Raw genomic sequence first — 15,629 nt, 5'->3', positions numbered from 1 at the left:
TTAGACTTTGTTTTTACCAATCTAACTAGATAAAACATAACGGTAATGTATTTGAATGGTAACTCTATTGACAAACTGGGTAAATACCAAAGCCTAGTTCTATTCACAATACAGGTGAATGCATATTCAATAGGAATCTATGCATGCTTGAGTTATTGAGCTTGCACTGAGTTACTCACTGTTTTCACGGGGCTACAGATGACAAACAATCTGTTTCGGGTTCCACTTGGGAATTATATGATTGTACTGATCAACAACATTTGCATAGAAGTAGAGATCTCTTCTTTTATAAAAGTGTACACGGTCTCTAAGACCCACTAATGACATCATTCACAAGTCACATTCCCACACAGTCAGTTGAGAGGAGAGATACCTGACACAGACAAACGGGGAAATGTGTCTTTAGATGTGAGGGAGAGATGATTAAGTGAATTAGCTAAAAATGTGTTTTTTTTTTGGTGACAATGACCAAATTTTGTGTTATGGTTATCACAAAGTACTTAAGGTAGTGAAATGATTTTAGCTTCTAATGTAAGCTAGGGACAAAAGTTAGCCTACAAATTATTATTATAATTTTTTAGTTAGCCTACAAATCTGGAAGTAAAGTTATGTAGCCTGTATGGACATTAACAGTTTCAACATTTCTAAATGCAGTGTTGCATTATCCAAGTGTGCTAACTGCTGTGCGCATGAGAGGGAAGCAAGAAGTATGTAGCCCAGACTCCCAGTCCTCTAGCAATGAGTAAGCGGAGCAGGCAAGAGGCATGAGTGGTGCACTCCATGCAATATAGGCACGTCGCCTGTGCTGATAGACAGACTTCATCCTCTCAGTCAGTATACAACGTGAGACACGTTGGACAGAAAGTAACAACCGTTTTAGTACCGTTCATGTTCTAGTATCGAAAAAGAAAGAGGTTTCGGGATACCATGAAACACTAGTGTGTGTATTAGAGGTCGACCGATTGATCGGAATGGCCGATTAATTATGGCCGATTTCAAGTTTTCATAACAATCGGAAATCGGTATTTTTGGGCGCCGATCTCCGATTATTAAAAATATATATATATATATATATATATTTTTATACCTTTTATTTAACTAGGCAAGTCAGTTAAGAACACATTCTTATTTTCAATGACTGCCTTGGAACTGTGGGTTAACTGCAGAACGACAGATTTTCACCATGTCAGCTCAGGGGTTCCACTTTGCAACCGCACAGTTAACTAGTCCAACGCTCTAACCATTGCACTCCACGAGTAGCCTGCCTGTTACGCGAATGCAGTAGAAGCCAAGGTAAATTGCTAGCTAGCATTAAACTTATCTTATAAAAAACAATCAATCATAATCACTAGTTATAACTACTAATCCAGTTTAGCAGGCAATATTAACCAGGTGAAATTGTGTCATTTCTCTTGCATTCATTGCACGCAGAGTCAGGGTATATGCAACAGTTTGGGCTGCCTGGCTCATTGCATACGAATTTGCCAGAATTCTACGTAATTATGACATACATTGAAGGTTGTGCAATGTAACAAGAATATTTAGACTTAGGGATGCCACCCGTTAGATAAAATACCGAACGGTTCCGTATTTCACTGAAATAATAAACGTTTTGTTTTCGAAATGATAGTTTCCGGATTCGATCATATTAATGACCAAAGGCTCGTATTTCTGTGTGTTATTATGTTATAATTAAGTCTGATTTGATAGAGCAGTCTGACTGAGCAGCAGCAGGCCCATAATAATTCATTCAAACAGCACTTTTGTGCGTTTTGCCAGCAGCTCTTCGCAAGCACAGCGCTGTTTTTGACTTCAAGCCTAATGGCTGGTGTAATCAATGTGAAATGGCTAGCTAGTTAGCTGGGTGCGCGCCAATACTGTTTCAAACGTCACTCGCTTTTAGATTTGGAGTAGTTATTCCCCTTGCGCTGCAAGGGCCGCGGCTTTTGTGGAGCGATGGATAACGATGCTTCGAGTGTGGCTGTTGTCGATGTGTTCCTGGTTCGAGCCCAGGTAGGGGCGAAGAAGGGGGCGGAAGCTATACTGTTACACTGACAATACTATAGTGCCTATAAGAACATCCAATAGTCAAAGGTATATGAAATACAAATGGTATAGAGAGAAATAGTCCTATAAATACTATATTAACTACAACCTAAAACCTCTTACCTTGGAATATTGAAGTCTCATGTTAAAAGGAACTACCAACTTTCATATGTTCTGAGCAAGGACCTTAAACGTCAGCTTTTTTACATGGCACACATTTTTACATGGCACATATTACTTTCTTCTCCAACACTTTGTTTTTGCATTATTTAAACCAAATTGAACATGTTTCATTATTTATTTGAGGCTAAATTGATTTTATTGATGTTTTATATTAAAGTTAAAATAAGTGTTAATTCAGTATTGTTGTAATTGTCATTATTACAAATGAAAAAATATTATGTATTTATTAAAATCGGCCGATTAAATCGGTAGCGGCTTTTTTGGTCTGCCAATAATCGGTATCGGCGTTGAAAAATCATAATCGGTCGACCTCTAGTGTGTATGCGCGCTTGTGAGTGTGTGAGCATGCACGTGTATGTGGAAGATGTGCCACTGCCGTGCCGATGTCTATGCAGGTCTGCACAGATCGAACAGGACGCAGGCAGATGTGTCTGCAGGCACGTGTATGTGGAAGATGTGCCACTGCCATGCCGATGTCTATGCAGGTCTGCACAGATCGAACAGGGCGCAGGCAGATGTGTCTGCAGGCAGGTGCCGTGTGTGAAAATATTTAGGATGAAAGGCAAAGGGGAGGGAGACAAACTACCCTAGTGAAAGAATGACGGGACTTCACCTTGTAGAACCATGCGCTTACAAGCCCAAACTTTATGCACCGATGAAGCTGTTTATAATGTGTGAGTGTGTGTGTGTAGTAATCCAATAACCCGTGTGTGAATGCCAACGAAAGGAACAGCTGTGTTATGAGGGACCCCTTGAAAATGTGACGACATGACATTCGGCCTAGATCTAAATAACAGTTCTCTCCCCTAACCTGGTATACTGTAGATACGTCTCCTTTTAATTAAACCTAGTCTCACCCTCAATGGAACACATCAACAAAGTCTGTGAACAAGTCCATTTTGATGACCAAAACACCACATTATTTGGTTATGTTACAGATGTTCACACCACATCCAACATCGATCCCACGCCCGTAAAACAGCCCAAGCTGTTTGATCCTACCGTGCTAACTTCCCTAGCGTCTGGGAGCCATTAGCGGAATCCAATAGCCTTTTACAGGAGCAAAGTGACACTCTGAGGCGAACATCATTTCTCTCTCAAACTATATCCTTCCCTCTACTTTGTAGATCTACTTTGGGTCCGACCCAAACCGCACCACTTTCCCCGGCAACCTCCGTCTCATAAATGTGGCAAGGGCGCTAACTACCTCCCCTCTTTCATCTTCTATCTATCCTTTCTCGTCCCTCGCTTCAAATTGCTACCATGTGGGGAGGCTTGGTGGTCAGGGTGACCAGACGACTGTGCAGGGAGTATAGACACACACAGTCTAATTAACTGGAATCCTTCCTCCTCTCCTCCCGGGAAGACTGGAGAGGCAGAGAGAGGGAGGGAGAGAAAGAGGCTAATAACCATTATTTTACAGAGACCCTAATTAGAGAGGTAGAGAGGGTGAGGGATTTTGAGAGAGAGAGAAAGAAACTTAATTGGGGAGAAGCCATATACCACAAGTGAGGGTTAGGTCAGATGGAAGGAAAGTAGGAATGAGAGATTTTATGGAGAGACAAGAATGAGAACAAGTGAATTCTATATACTGTGTTTAACTGTTAAATATTATAGAGTGAATGTGAAAGACAGATAGAGAGGGGAGGAGTTGGACAGACAAACAATGGGAGGCAGGGAAGGGCTCAGGCTCTTCTGTGCTCACCCCTCTGCCCTCTGTGTTGAGTAGTTCAGAGCTGAGACACACACACACTCTGCCCTCTGTGTTGAGTAGTTCAGAGCTGAGACACACACACACACTCTGCTCTTTGTGAGGAGTCAATGCACAAATGACTGAAGGAGCCTGCAGCAAAACTCACCTCATGCCCTCTCAGACACTGACTCACAGCTCTGGGGGGGGGGGGGGGTTTCTCAAATACCTGGGGTGGGTAGACAGACAAACACAGAAAAAAAAAAATATATATATATATATATATATTTTAAAAAAAATAAAAAACACCCTACAATAGTACTCACAGACGATAGAGAAAGTCAATCTTCTCCACTCCCACTCTAATGATTTTCTACCTGGCCTTGAGTCTCCATCTGGATTCATGACATGTTAATGGAAGGTGCTGAGGAGTATTTTTCGCCGTTCAAACAGGAGTAGTAAAGGCCTAGTTCAGACATTTTTTTCCGTTAAATTTCAATTCATCAGAGGGTGCTGCAACACCCTCAGCAACCCTACTTGCCGGGGCTATGGCTTTGAGGTTCTAGTTCAGTCATGTTTTTTTGTTTCCTTGAAGGGAACAGAGAAGAGGGGAAGGATAGAGCCTGTGTGTGTGTGTGTGTGGGGGGGGGGGGGTTCCTAGGGGTGAGGAGAGAGCTAATGTTGTGATAACATCATTCAGAGGACATTATTCAGAGGACAAACATCCAGAACGCTTGCCATATCCAAAACACAGCCGCCAGGACTGGAGAGAGGCTTCGAGTAACCCAGAGCAAGCTATACGTTACTGTAATAGAACAGGGACATTATATTATATTGGAGATGTTCAAAACATATTGTTTTGACATGCATACGTCGTGTTCATGTCTAACCAAGCAGAATCCAACTCAACACAAATATCTTAAATGGATATCACAAAGATGATTCACAGAAAAACTGACAACTGTTGCTGAAAGGGAATGAAGAGACTTTCGGCTTTGGAAAAACGAGTCATCAAAATGACCCCAACGCTAGTATGATGACCTTGTGTCAGGCAGCGCAAACTATCAAAACACATTCACTTCAGCTCCAGATGCCAGCCTTGTCAGAACACGAACTGAATGTCGTCCCTCGTATCCCTACTTGAAGCAGAGCAATCATGCGTACTCTACTCTCCCCACGGTACTCATAACACAAGCACCGACAGGTACCGAGCGTCAGACAGGGGTGCACTCTCGCAAATCACATTTTACCTCAGATTTTCCCCGTGAACTTTTCGTCACATGACATGCCAAGGGTTTCAGCTAGATGGCTCCAGCCACTGGAGGCGATCTTTAAGTCGGAATTATTATTAGAGCAATGATTCATAACATTAATCAAATCTAGACGTCAGTTTGAATGACTGTAGCGAGATGTGGGGAGAGTAATGGAGGTGGAACTATGCCCAGGTATACTTAGAGGCATTATCAGGGAGACAGGGAGAAGGGTAGGCTAATCCTTACATAACAAAGGACAATGTTAGAAATTGATACATTGCTTTAGTCACTGCTAGGCTATGCAGGAAGAAAATGAGGCTGGGTAACTATCACATGCACGCACACACGCACACATATGCGGTATGTGCATACATGCACGCACAATATGCTTCCTTCATCATTCTGTCTTCTTACAGACCATTGGGGGCAGGATGTTTTCCTCAAGGCAAACACCTGGACTAAAGACAGCGGAGCTCAACAGACTCTCTGAGGAATGAGAGCGAGCTACAGATCCTCCCATAGTGCACTCCACCTTCACACTTAGCCCTGCTGTAATGCGTCTTGCCCTGACACACACTACAGAACGCCACCCTGAGGCACAGCAGACTCACTGTACCCACCAGAGAGACAGCACAGACAGAGGGAGTCTAGGAACACTGTCCTCGGGCAAAGTATGGTACACTCATAACCACTAAAGAGAGATTTTTAAATCCCCTTTACTAGGTCGAAACCCTACAGTACATGAATAGTGACGCTTCAGAAATCATGCACCGGCCTGTAGGGAAAACAGAAGTTTGAGAGCGAGAGAGAGAAAGAGGAGAGGAGACTGAAAGATAGGAATGGAGAATAGAAGTAGATTCAGAGAGAGTTGGAAGGTAAGAGAAGCGAACAGATCTATTTTACAGAATGAGAGAACACACAGAGAAGCAGTGATGGAGAAAGACAGAGAGAGAGAGATGCAATGGCACAGTTCCAATCCGAGCTAACATTACTCTTCCCTGCATGACGAGGAACTGAGAAGGAATCAATGCTGTCGTAGTATTACCCTTTCTGTTATCACTAAATCAGTGGGGATAGGGTGGGTTGGTGATGGTAGGGATAATACTCGAGACATGGATTAATGGCAGGGGGAACCGTATCTCAGCCCTCGCAGCTGTGTTGCACTGCGCACCCCACGCTAACTCGCTACCTCACACCCAGGGGCACAGATGTCCAATAGTGACGTCAGCAGCAACGCCCACAGCACCGGCTTAATGGAACCAACTGCCAGAAATCTCAGTCGGTTACTGTAAGATGTAGGATGAGAATTTGCTGCCCGCACTACAGACGGCTATATCGGCCCGCTAATACAGGACTAGTAAAGGCCCAGAGCACTACTGTTATGAGATTCTTTTTTTTATAGATCACTTTTCTTTTTTTTCTTTTTAGGGTGTGCTGCAGCACCCCTAATTCCCGCTGCTATGGACAGGGGATCACGGTTTCACCTCAGATTCAACTCAAAACCATACCACCCATACTCTGACACATATTTTTTATGGGAAATGACCCACTGAGGCCTACTCAATAGCTGCTACTTCTTGTGTATCAATCAGGACATGGGATGAGAAAGTTGTCACATGGGGACCTACAGTACGTGTGTGTGCTCCACGGCCACTGTCGCCCTCTCCCAGGTTGTGCAAGGTAGGGTGTGTCCCAAATGACACCCTATTCCCTATGTAGTGCGTTACTTTTGACCAGAGCACTACACAGTGAATAGGATACCATTTGGGATGCAATTTTTTTTTTAAAGAGAGTTGGTCCAATACTGTGGCCAAAGAGCTTGCAGGATGTATACAGTAAGTCTGCCTTCCATTGTCCATTGTTACAGGGACTGCCTGCCTGGACTGACTGGGGTGGATTGGCTTTGGCTTCCATAAAGAGCTGGGGAAATACCGAGCCTCAGGCACACACAATTAGGGTTAAAAATACAACAAAGGCAGTAGACGTAAAGGTTCCAGGGATTATTTCCCCACCAAATTCCTTGTAAACAAACGGGACTGGGGGATACAGGTCAGCTAAGGTAGAGATGGAGACTATAGACAGGCCTAATGACCAACTAAAATACAAAACGCTGTTAAAACATATTTCAATCCAATATTTAAGAAAATGGCCCAGGCATTGGTAACATTTACATTACATTTAAGTCATTTAGCAGACGCTCTTATCCAGAGCGACTTACAAATCGGTGCATTCACCTTATGACATCCAGTGGAACAGTAGTGCATCTAAATCTTTTAAGGGGGGGGGGGGTGAGAGGGATTACTTTATCCTATCCTAGGTATTCCTTAAAGAGGTGGGGTTTCAGGTGTCTCCGGAAGGTGGTGATTGACTCCGCTGTCCTGGCGTCGTGAGGGAGTTTGTTCCACCATTGGGGGCCAGAGCAGCGAACAGTTTTGACTGGGCTGAGCGGGAACTGTACTTCCTCAGTGGTAGGGAGGCGAGCAGGCCAGAGGTGGATGAACGCAGTGCCCTTGTTTGGGTGTAGGGTAAGTGTCATTTGTAGTCATTGCTTATCCCTTCAAAACGGCGCCCCTTCCTAAACATGTAGTCTGATTAATCAAAACCCAGCAGATTTTCCCATCCTGTGCCCCATTATATTTCATTCATTGGATTTGTTCTAAATAACTGAGCTTCATGATCCCCCCCTCCCTCCCTCCTGGCCAGTCAGTCTCAGCAGCCATGAGTGGCTGCTGCAGGGTGCGACCAGCTGATCCCTACCATGCTGCATCACAATAGTCTTACTCTTAAGCATTTCCTTTCCTTGTTCCATGCCCTTCATCTTTACCCATCTGAAACTACAGGCTAGTTAAAGGCAATATGGTTCTAGTGATTAAGGGGGTACGGCAGGATAGGAGCTTGAACCAGCCACTCTGTGGTTTCTGGGTAAATTCACCATCTGTGCCATTAAAGCCTAAGCTTTTTGGCATAAACAGTAGGCTTTACACATACTGGGAGGCTACATGGAATGGTGCTTTTGGCCATCATTTGCTTCCACCTGTTCAATTTTCGGCCTCAGTTCACATGGAGGAAATAATACAAGGATAGGAGAGAATACGATGACAGGAAGCAAATGCGGACCCTTTGATACACCTACACAGTGTCCCAGCCAATGAGGTATGGTCACGAGCACCATACCGTGAGAGTTCATTAGTCTGTCAATGAATCACGCTGCAACCTGCTCACCCGGCAGGACCCCCTGTTGGTCTACACCTCGTGTTCCTTTGTGTTGTGCCTCTCCATCCCTCATAGCAACCTTGTTCAAGTTGTTGTAGCAAGAATACTTTGACCATTTATATTGAAATGCTCAACTGGAGTTGAGACATACGAGGCGAATCATTTTATTCTCACGCGAAAAAAAAACTGGCAGAGAAACCATTTATACGGAAGTATTATGCCAAAACAAGGAGGGGAGGAAACAAACAAACTGATATCGTTTACATAATACATTGGAAAATTCTACAGCAAAACGCCTTATATTTCCCCAAACACAAACACCCTTCGAGGTGATAGCAAGCTATGCTACTGTAGAAACATGGTTACGCGTGGTTTTGTTAGACTACAATTATCTCAACAATCACGGACAGAATAACAATGAATGAAAGTAGATGTGTAGGGGTAAAACAAAAACGCTTACCTTTTCCGTTTCTGGCCATGTCGCCTAGATACTTCCAGGGTGCGCACTTATCCTGTATAGTAAGCAGGCTGTGGACTCTCGTGCGTCTCCCTTCCCTAGCTCCTTGCTTCCTTTCCCTTGGTGATGGGTCATTGGCGAACGAACGGATCGTTTTGGTGAACGTTGGAACCGAATTGCATCGGTGAAAGAGGCGTTCATTTTGGCTGCCTGATTTGCACACTACTGCTTTTTTGAGCTCAAAACAATGTTTTTTTTTTGCAGTTAAGTTACAAAATAATGATCCAAAGAGAGTGAATCCTCACTGCAGAAACAATACATAGTGGGGAGAGGAGAGCGCGTCAATCTGGTCCACGCTGATTTATTTATTTTTGCTGGCCAGTTAATAATTATTAAATGGCCAGGTAAAACTGTATTTGAACGCGCATTTCACGATCTGACATAATGGTAGCCTAGCTTTTGTGTTATACGTTGGAGATTGGCTTTTTCATGGTTCTAGGTTGTTTTTTAAGCATTTTGAACGAAGAGCCGTTTGGGAGCCAAATGAGCCGGCTCTTTTACGTGAACGGAGCCAAATGAGCCGGTTCACCGAAAAAAACAAGAAATGCCCATCAGTACTTTCCGTGGGTGATGGGACAGAAGCATATTCCAGCTGTCAAGAAGACAGACAAGATGGACACAGTAGTAGCCAATCGCAGCCGTAGCTTACAAGGACTTTCCCAATCACAGATATGGGGTGGGGGTCTTTGTCTTTTAAATAGAATAGTGGATTTGAGGCAGCTGATATAATAACTATTTATCAACATACAGGCCTATCAAGATAATAAATAGACTAACACAGAATGGCAGTTTGCTCATCTCTGTAGTCTCCGTTTTACTATACATACAGGCTATGCGAAACCATGATGAATCAAATGACAACAATGATTCACAGAATGATTCACTTCTTTTCATCAGCACCAGTTTCAACATAATAGATTCACAGTGTGGAAAAATGATTCAGTAGCAAGACTGCACCCAGAAATCTTCTTTCCTTTGTCCCAGAGCAACAAATTAGACAAAGTTGCATATTTGTTCACTGGGTTTAAACCGGATGTCCTGTTCTAATTTAATTTAGAGACAGACTAAATCACATACGTCAAACCGATTCCACGGAGGGCCAAGTGTCTGAGGGTTTTCGCTCCTCCCTTGTACTTGATTGATGAATTAAGGTCACTGATTAGTAAGGAACTCCCTTCACCTAGTTGTATAGGTCTTAAATGGAAGGAACAACCAAAAACCAGAAGACAAAAAGGCCCTCCATGGAGTGAGTTTGACAACTCTGGACTAAATGAATATTAACCAGGTCTCTCCAGCCCTATTCTAGAGCTACCCTACTGTCGTTTTTCACTGCAACTCCAGTCGTAACTAACCAGATTCAGCATATCAACTAGCTCATTATTAGAATCAGGTACACTCAATTAGGAACAGGGTTGGAGAACAGGGAACAAGGTTGGAGAACAGGGAACAGGGTTGGAGAGCCCTGATATGAACCAATAAGGATGTCTGTTGTGTCTGGAACGAACTTTCCTCACACCAGAAGAGACTGTCACGTATACAAAGTTAGCTACTCTCGTTTGATAGGTGCCACTGAGACATTTCAGTTTGTCTGAGAATAACACAAAAGAGTTTTCACAGACTGCTCAAGCAACTACCCAAACAGTCAAGATTCTGACCAGTTAAATTACCATAAAACCACAGCACACATCAAAAGAAACGGTACTGGATGAAACATTTATTTAAAGATGGACATCAGTATTTCTTGCAAACCAGCGAAGCCAAATAAGAACAAAAGCTAAACAAAAGGCTTAGTTACAGCATTAGAATAATGTTAAGTCATATTTTCAGCCTCTCATCATCCTCCACAGGGCCTCAACAACAGCGAATCACAGCATATGGTATCCGTTGGTTACACAGTGCAAAATAATAGATTGTGACAGAGCCAAATTCATTTTAACGTCATCATATTGCATAACGGCAATGTCAGAATTTTTCTAATTGTGTGCCACAGAGACTTACGTAACTCGCGTTACGCCTAGCCATTAGGTTAAAAGAACAACATATTTGATAAAGACTAGTCATTCCATAACATTGGGGTTAATACAATGAGGCAGACTTATTTTCACGGGACATTCTATAACAAACATGGTAATACACTTCTCTGTGACTATAGTGGCGCAATGGACATATACCTGCATACATAGGATATTCATAAATATCTGGCTTCCATTACAATCAAACAAGCAAAAACAGAAGCCACACATTGACCATATGATATGTTATTATGTCTCTATATTCAAAATAAATCAGAAGCAAAAAAATTGCGTCTATTGGGCAGCTCCTTCCGATTTCCTGTATCAAAAGCGTAAATAAAGTTGTGAATCCAACACTGTATTGACCTTGACGTAAGAGAGACACGCAGCTGATTCCTCTGGGTGGGAGGCTTGTTTACCTAATGAGATGATGAACGGGTTGTGCAATCTGGCCTGGTGTGTATCTGGGCTATATGAGCTCTGCTGATCTGGCCTGGTGTGTATCTGGGCTATGTGAGCTCTGCTGATCTGGCCTGGTGTGCATCTGGGCTATGTGAGCTCTGCTGATCTGGCCTGGTGTGTATCTGGGCTATATGAGCTCTGCTGATCTGGCCTGGTGTGCATCTGGGCTATGTGAGCTCTGCTGATCTGGCCTGGTGTGTATCTGGGCTATATGAGCTCTGCTGATCTGGCCTGGTGTGCATCTGGGCTATGTGAGCTCTGCTGATCTGGCCTGGTGTGTATCTGGGCTATGTGAGCTCTGCTGATCTGGCCTGGTGTGCATCTGGGCTATGTGAGCTCTGCTGATCTGGCCTGGTGTGCATCTGGGCTATGTGAGCTCTGCTGATCTGGCCTGGTGTGTATCTGGGCTATGTGAGCTCTGCTGGTCTGGCCTGACCCTTGAGCAAAACAGAATGCACTTGGCCCTACACTGCTATAAGGAACCTAAAAGGGTTCTTTGGCTGTCCCCGTAGGAGAACCCTTTGAAAAACCCTTGTTGGTTTCAGTTGTGGACATGGAACCCAAATGACAAATGAGTTCAACCTTGAACCAAAAAAGGTTCTCCTATGGGGACAGCCGAAGAACCCTTTTTTCTAAGAGTGTAGACACTGACTGAACTAAGACACATTTAGCATTTCCTCCCTAATAGTTAAGGTTAGGATTAGGAGAATGGAATCTGATCCCAGATCTGTGTGTGCCTAAGGGCAAGTTCAGAGCTCAGACCTGGATACGTGTTCCTTAGTTTCTGCCTCTCAGCTTACACTACTGTTTCCACAGCTGTTCAAACACAAAAACAAACACAGTGTTTCCGAACAGCCCTCCATTGTGATCTCTGTTCTGGGAAAGCCCTCCTCACCATTGATAACGCTACATCAACCTTCTTTCAATGTAACAATGATGTCGTAACAGTGATCCAAAAAGGTCAAAACACACATCCATACACACAACATTCTACCAAACTGCATAAATGATCATCCGATATAAGCAGACATTAGATTTGACAATGTAATTCTGCAACACTATCGGCATTCACATTCAACGAGGCACAATCAAGCACTTTTAATACATGGTCGACTCCATTGCTCCTGTATCAGCACTTTGTGGCAGCTGCTGACGCAAAATGGGTGTCATAAATACATTTGATTTGAATTTCGATAAAAGCGCTTTCATTTCAGATTGACATTAGAAGTCAGGAGACACGAGCTTTGATGACGGCGGCTAATGTTCTACTTACCGATGGAGCAAAACTCTAATTTGATATTTATTCAGATTGACTGTGTTTTTAATTTTTATTGAGCATGTATTTTCCAATACACCTGCCCTATAGCCATTAGATTTAAAGATGACCATCCTCATCCTCCCTTTAAGATGTCTATAAATAAATGCCAAACAAAAGCATCTGAATTGGGCTTTTCATTGGACAAAAGTTGTGTTACAAAATGTGCATCAAATAATTAACCAATATGAGGGACCAAAATGATCCAAATTGAGAATGTTTTTACAAACATTTCCATCGTAGACGACCTCGACCATCTCTCATATGCATGCATGCCCTAGAGGCAATATATACCTTGGCTTGCATAACAAACTCCTAGACAAATATATGTACACTGTATGTCACGTGTATATTGTATGCCACTTATGGTTGAATTAATTGTTGGAGTTTCTGGAGACTTAGCAAAGCCAATATACGTTTCCCCACTACATATGTGGCAGTGGATGCCAAATGATTTACAAACAACGAACATAGAAAGGGTTCATCCTCTATCACAGAAGGTACAGATTATATGTCAATATGCCATTATCAATTCATTAAGCAAGGCTTAACTTGTATTGCTCAAGTGCTGCTGCAGGCCTGTGTTAGATAGTGTGAGGACAATGAGGGGGGGAGCAGATGATAAAGGTGTCATAACAACACGATTCTCACATCTGAAAACGTCCACAGAATGGATGACGGCCATCCAGGAGTCAAAAATAGCTTATAAAAATAATGTAGGTTTTTGATGGGAAGGGATTTACGTAAAAGTGTCTGGCAAGGCAGTGTTTGACAACAGGGCTTGAAAGAACCTGAGGCTCTATACATCTGCTATGGGTATCAGTGGTGCCTATGGTACTGTTTTTACCCATGATTCATGCTGTTGGCGCTGATCCAACCCCAACACTCCCATCTTCACTGATTTATGAGTGGCGTGTGTAAGATACAGCCCTCTATCAACAAATCATGGCATGGCTATCAAACAAACTACCCACTTAAAAAAGGAGAAGATAAACTTTTCCTATCTTAACCTCCACTGCTGTAAAATGATACATCTGTTGTTCAGATATGAGACTATAAGTTGTGGTGAGTTAGAGGCTAGCACAGGCTACAGCAGGGAAAGGGAAGATAGAGAGAGAGAGAGAAAGAAAGAAAGAATGAAAAAAAGAAAGAAAAAAGAAAGAAAGAAAGAAAGAAAAGGAGATGGAAAAAGACAGAGAAGAGGAGTAAGAGGAGAGGTGAGGTGGTAAGAGAAAGAGAGAGAAAGAGAGAGAGGGGGAGAGAATGAGAGAGAGCAAGAGAGAGGGGGGAGAATGAGAGAGAAAGAGAGAGGGGGATGAGAGAGAGAAAGAGAGAGGGGGGAATGAGAGAGAAAGAGAGAGGGGGGGGGGGGAATGAGAGAGAGAAAGAGAAAGAGAGAGGGGGAGAGAATGAGAGAGAGAAAGAGAGAGGGGGAGAATGAGAGAGAAAGAGAGAGGGGGGGGAATGAGAGAGAGAAAGAGAGAGGGGGTGAGAGAGAAAGAGAGAGGGGGAGAATGAGAGAGAGAGAGAGAAAGAGAGAGGGGGAGAGAATGAGAGAGAGAAAGAGAGGGGGGGAGAATGAGAGAGAAAGAGAGAGGGGGATGAGAGAGAAAGAGAGAGGGGGAGAATGAGAGAGAGAGAGGGGGGATGAGAGCGAGAGAGAGAGAGAGAGACCTTAAATGAGACACGGTAGATAAGGAAAGATCAAGTGAGAGAGAGAGACCATAAGAGAGGATAAGAAAAACAGATAGCAGGAATGATAAAAGAGGGGAAAACGAAACAGATAGAAAACAGACAGAGATATTGTTCCATGTCGAGATAAAGACCGTAGAAGAGGCAGACGTTGAACCAGGAAGAAACAGAGACAAAGAGAAAAAAGCCTATTTCTCTTTTTGGGGAGGAAGGGGGTGGGGGATGCAGAACTCACATAGAGGTGGGGAGAGGGGAAGAGGAGGAGTGGTGTCACGGGCCATGCAAATGCATCTTCCCCGTCCCACCTCCCCAAAGGTTATAAAAAAATAACATTCAGACCACAACGCATACAAAAGCTATATGTGACGAACATTGCCTCGACGTTGGATGTCGGTCACGGCGACATCGTGAAAATGTCTCCACCTTCCTTATTCTGGCAGAGATGATGTTTCGCAGGCGCAACGTCGTATGGCGGTGCATATATAGATGATTTCTGATGGGTTTTTTTTTTCTTTCTGATTTCCTTTCATCCAGACTGGACAGACGTTGTAGACTAGAGATGCTATTTTTATCCCTGTTACAGTCACTTGGCTTTAGAAAAGGCGTGCCTTCTTTTTCATGTCGTTCTTCTTCCACAGGGCCATGCGGTCAAACTGGTCCAGGGTCATCCCGAACACATGCTGGAAGTCCTCTGGGGAGAGGTGTCTCTGGAAGAGACAAGAATACAAGACAATATGTTTGTAAAATAGTGGGAATATGACAGACAGACAGACAGACAGACAGACAGACAGACAGACAGACAGACAGACAGACAGACAGACAGACAGACAGACAGACAGACAGACAGACAGACAGACATACAGAGAATAGAAAGAGGGAATAGAAAGAGAGAATAGAAAGAGAGAATATAAGAGAGGCAAGAGAAAGAGTGGTGAGAGAGAGATACTATCAAATACATAGTTCACTTTTATCAGGGCACACAATCAAAACTGACATAAATATGTCAGCAGCTACGGTATCAACCATGGACAGTGCATTTAGCCATCTGTTTAAGTGCAGGATTCCATGTCCTGTGAAGTGCACTTGAGTGCAGTCGCCTCACTCAGCCCCTGTAACAACACCACTCTCACACACACACAGAGAGATGTAAACATATGTTTCCCATGCTAATAAATCCCTTTGAATTGAATTGAGAGAGAGAGAGAGAGAGAGAGAGAGAGAGAGAGAGAGAGAGAGAGAGAGAGAG

At 43.4% G+C, this 15,629-nt stretch overlaps 2 protein-coding genes across 2 annotated transcripts in view; both read right to left on the bottom strand.

Moving 5' to 3' along the window:
* The window catches only part of afap1 (actin filament associated protein 1), a 117,944-nt gene extending 108,997 nt beyond the window's left edge, over positions 1 to 8,947 (bottom strand). The window contains exon 1 of the mRNA XM_029674805.2: positions 8,846 to 8,947. Coding sequence (XP_029530665.2) covers positions 8,846 to 8,864 — 19 coding nt within the window. The 5' untranslated portion in view covers positions 8,865 to 8,947. The remainder of the gene's footprint in view (positions 1 to 8,845) is intronic.
* Positions 8,948 to 14,293: 5,346 nt separating this feature from the next.
* LOC115138200 (actin-binding LIM protein 2-like) overlaps positions 14,294 to 15,629 on the bottom strand; it is a 106,898-nt gene continuing 105,562 nt past the window's right edge. The window contains exon 22 of the mRNA XM_029674794.2: positions 14,294 to 15,090. Coding sequence (XP_029530654.2) covers positions 14,977 to 15,090 — 114 coding nt within the window. The 3' untranslated portion in view covers positions 14,294 to 14,976. The remainder of the gene's footprint in view (positions 15,091 to 15,629) is intronic.

Source organism: Oncorhynchus nerka, linkage group LG12 (genome assembly GCF_034236695.1).
Source record: "Oncorhynchus nerka isolate Pitt River linkage group LG12, Oner_Uvic_2.0, whole genome shotgun sequence".
Taxonomy (NCBI): Eukaryota; Metazoa; Chordata; class Actinopteri; order Salmoniformes; family Salmonidae; genus Oncorhynchus; species Oncorhynchus nerka.
Note: the sequence above shows the minus strand (reverse complement) of the source record. Positions and strands in the feature narration are given on the sequence as shown.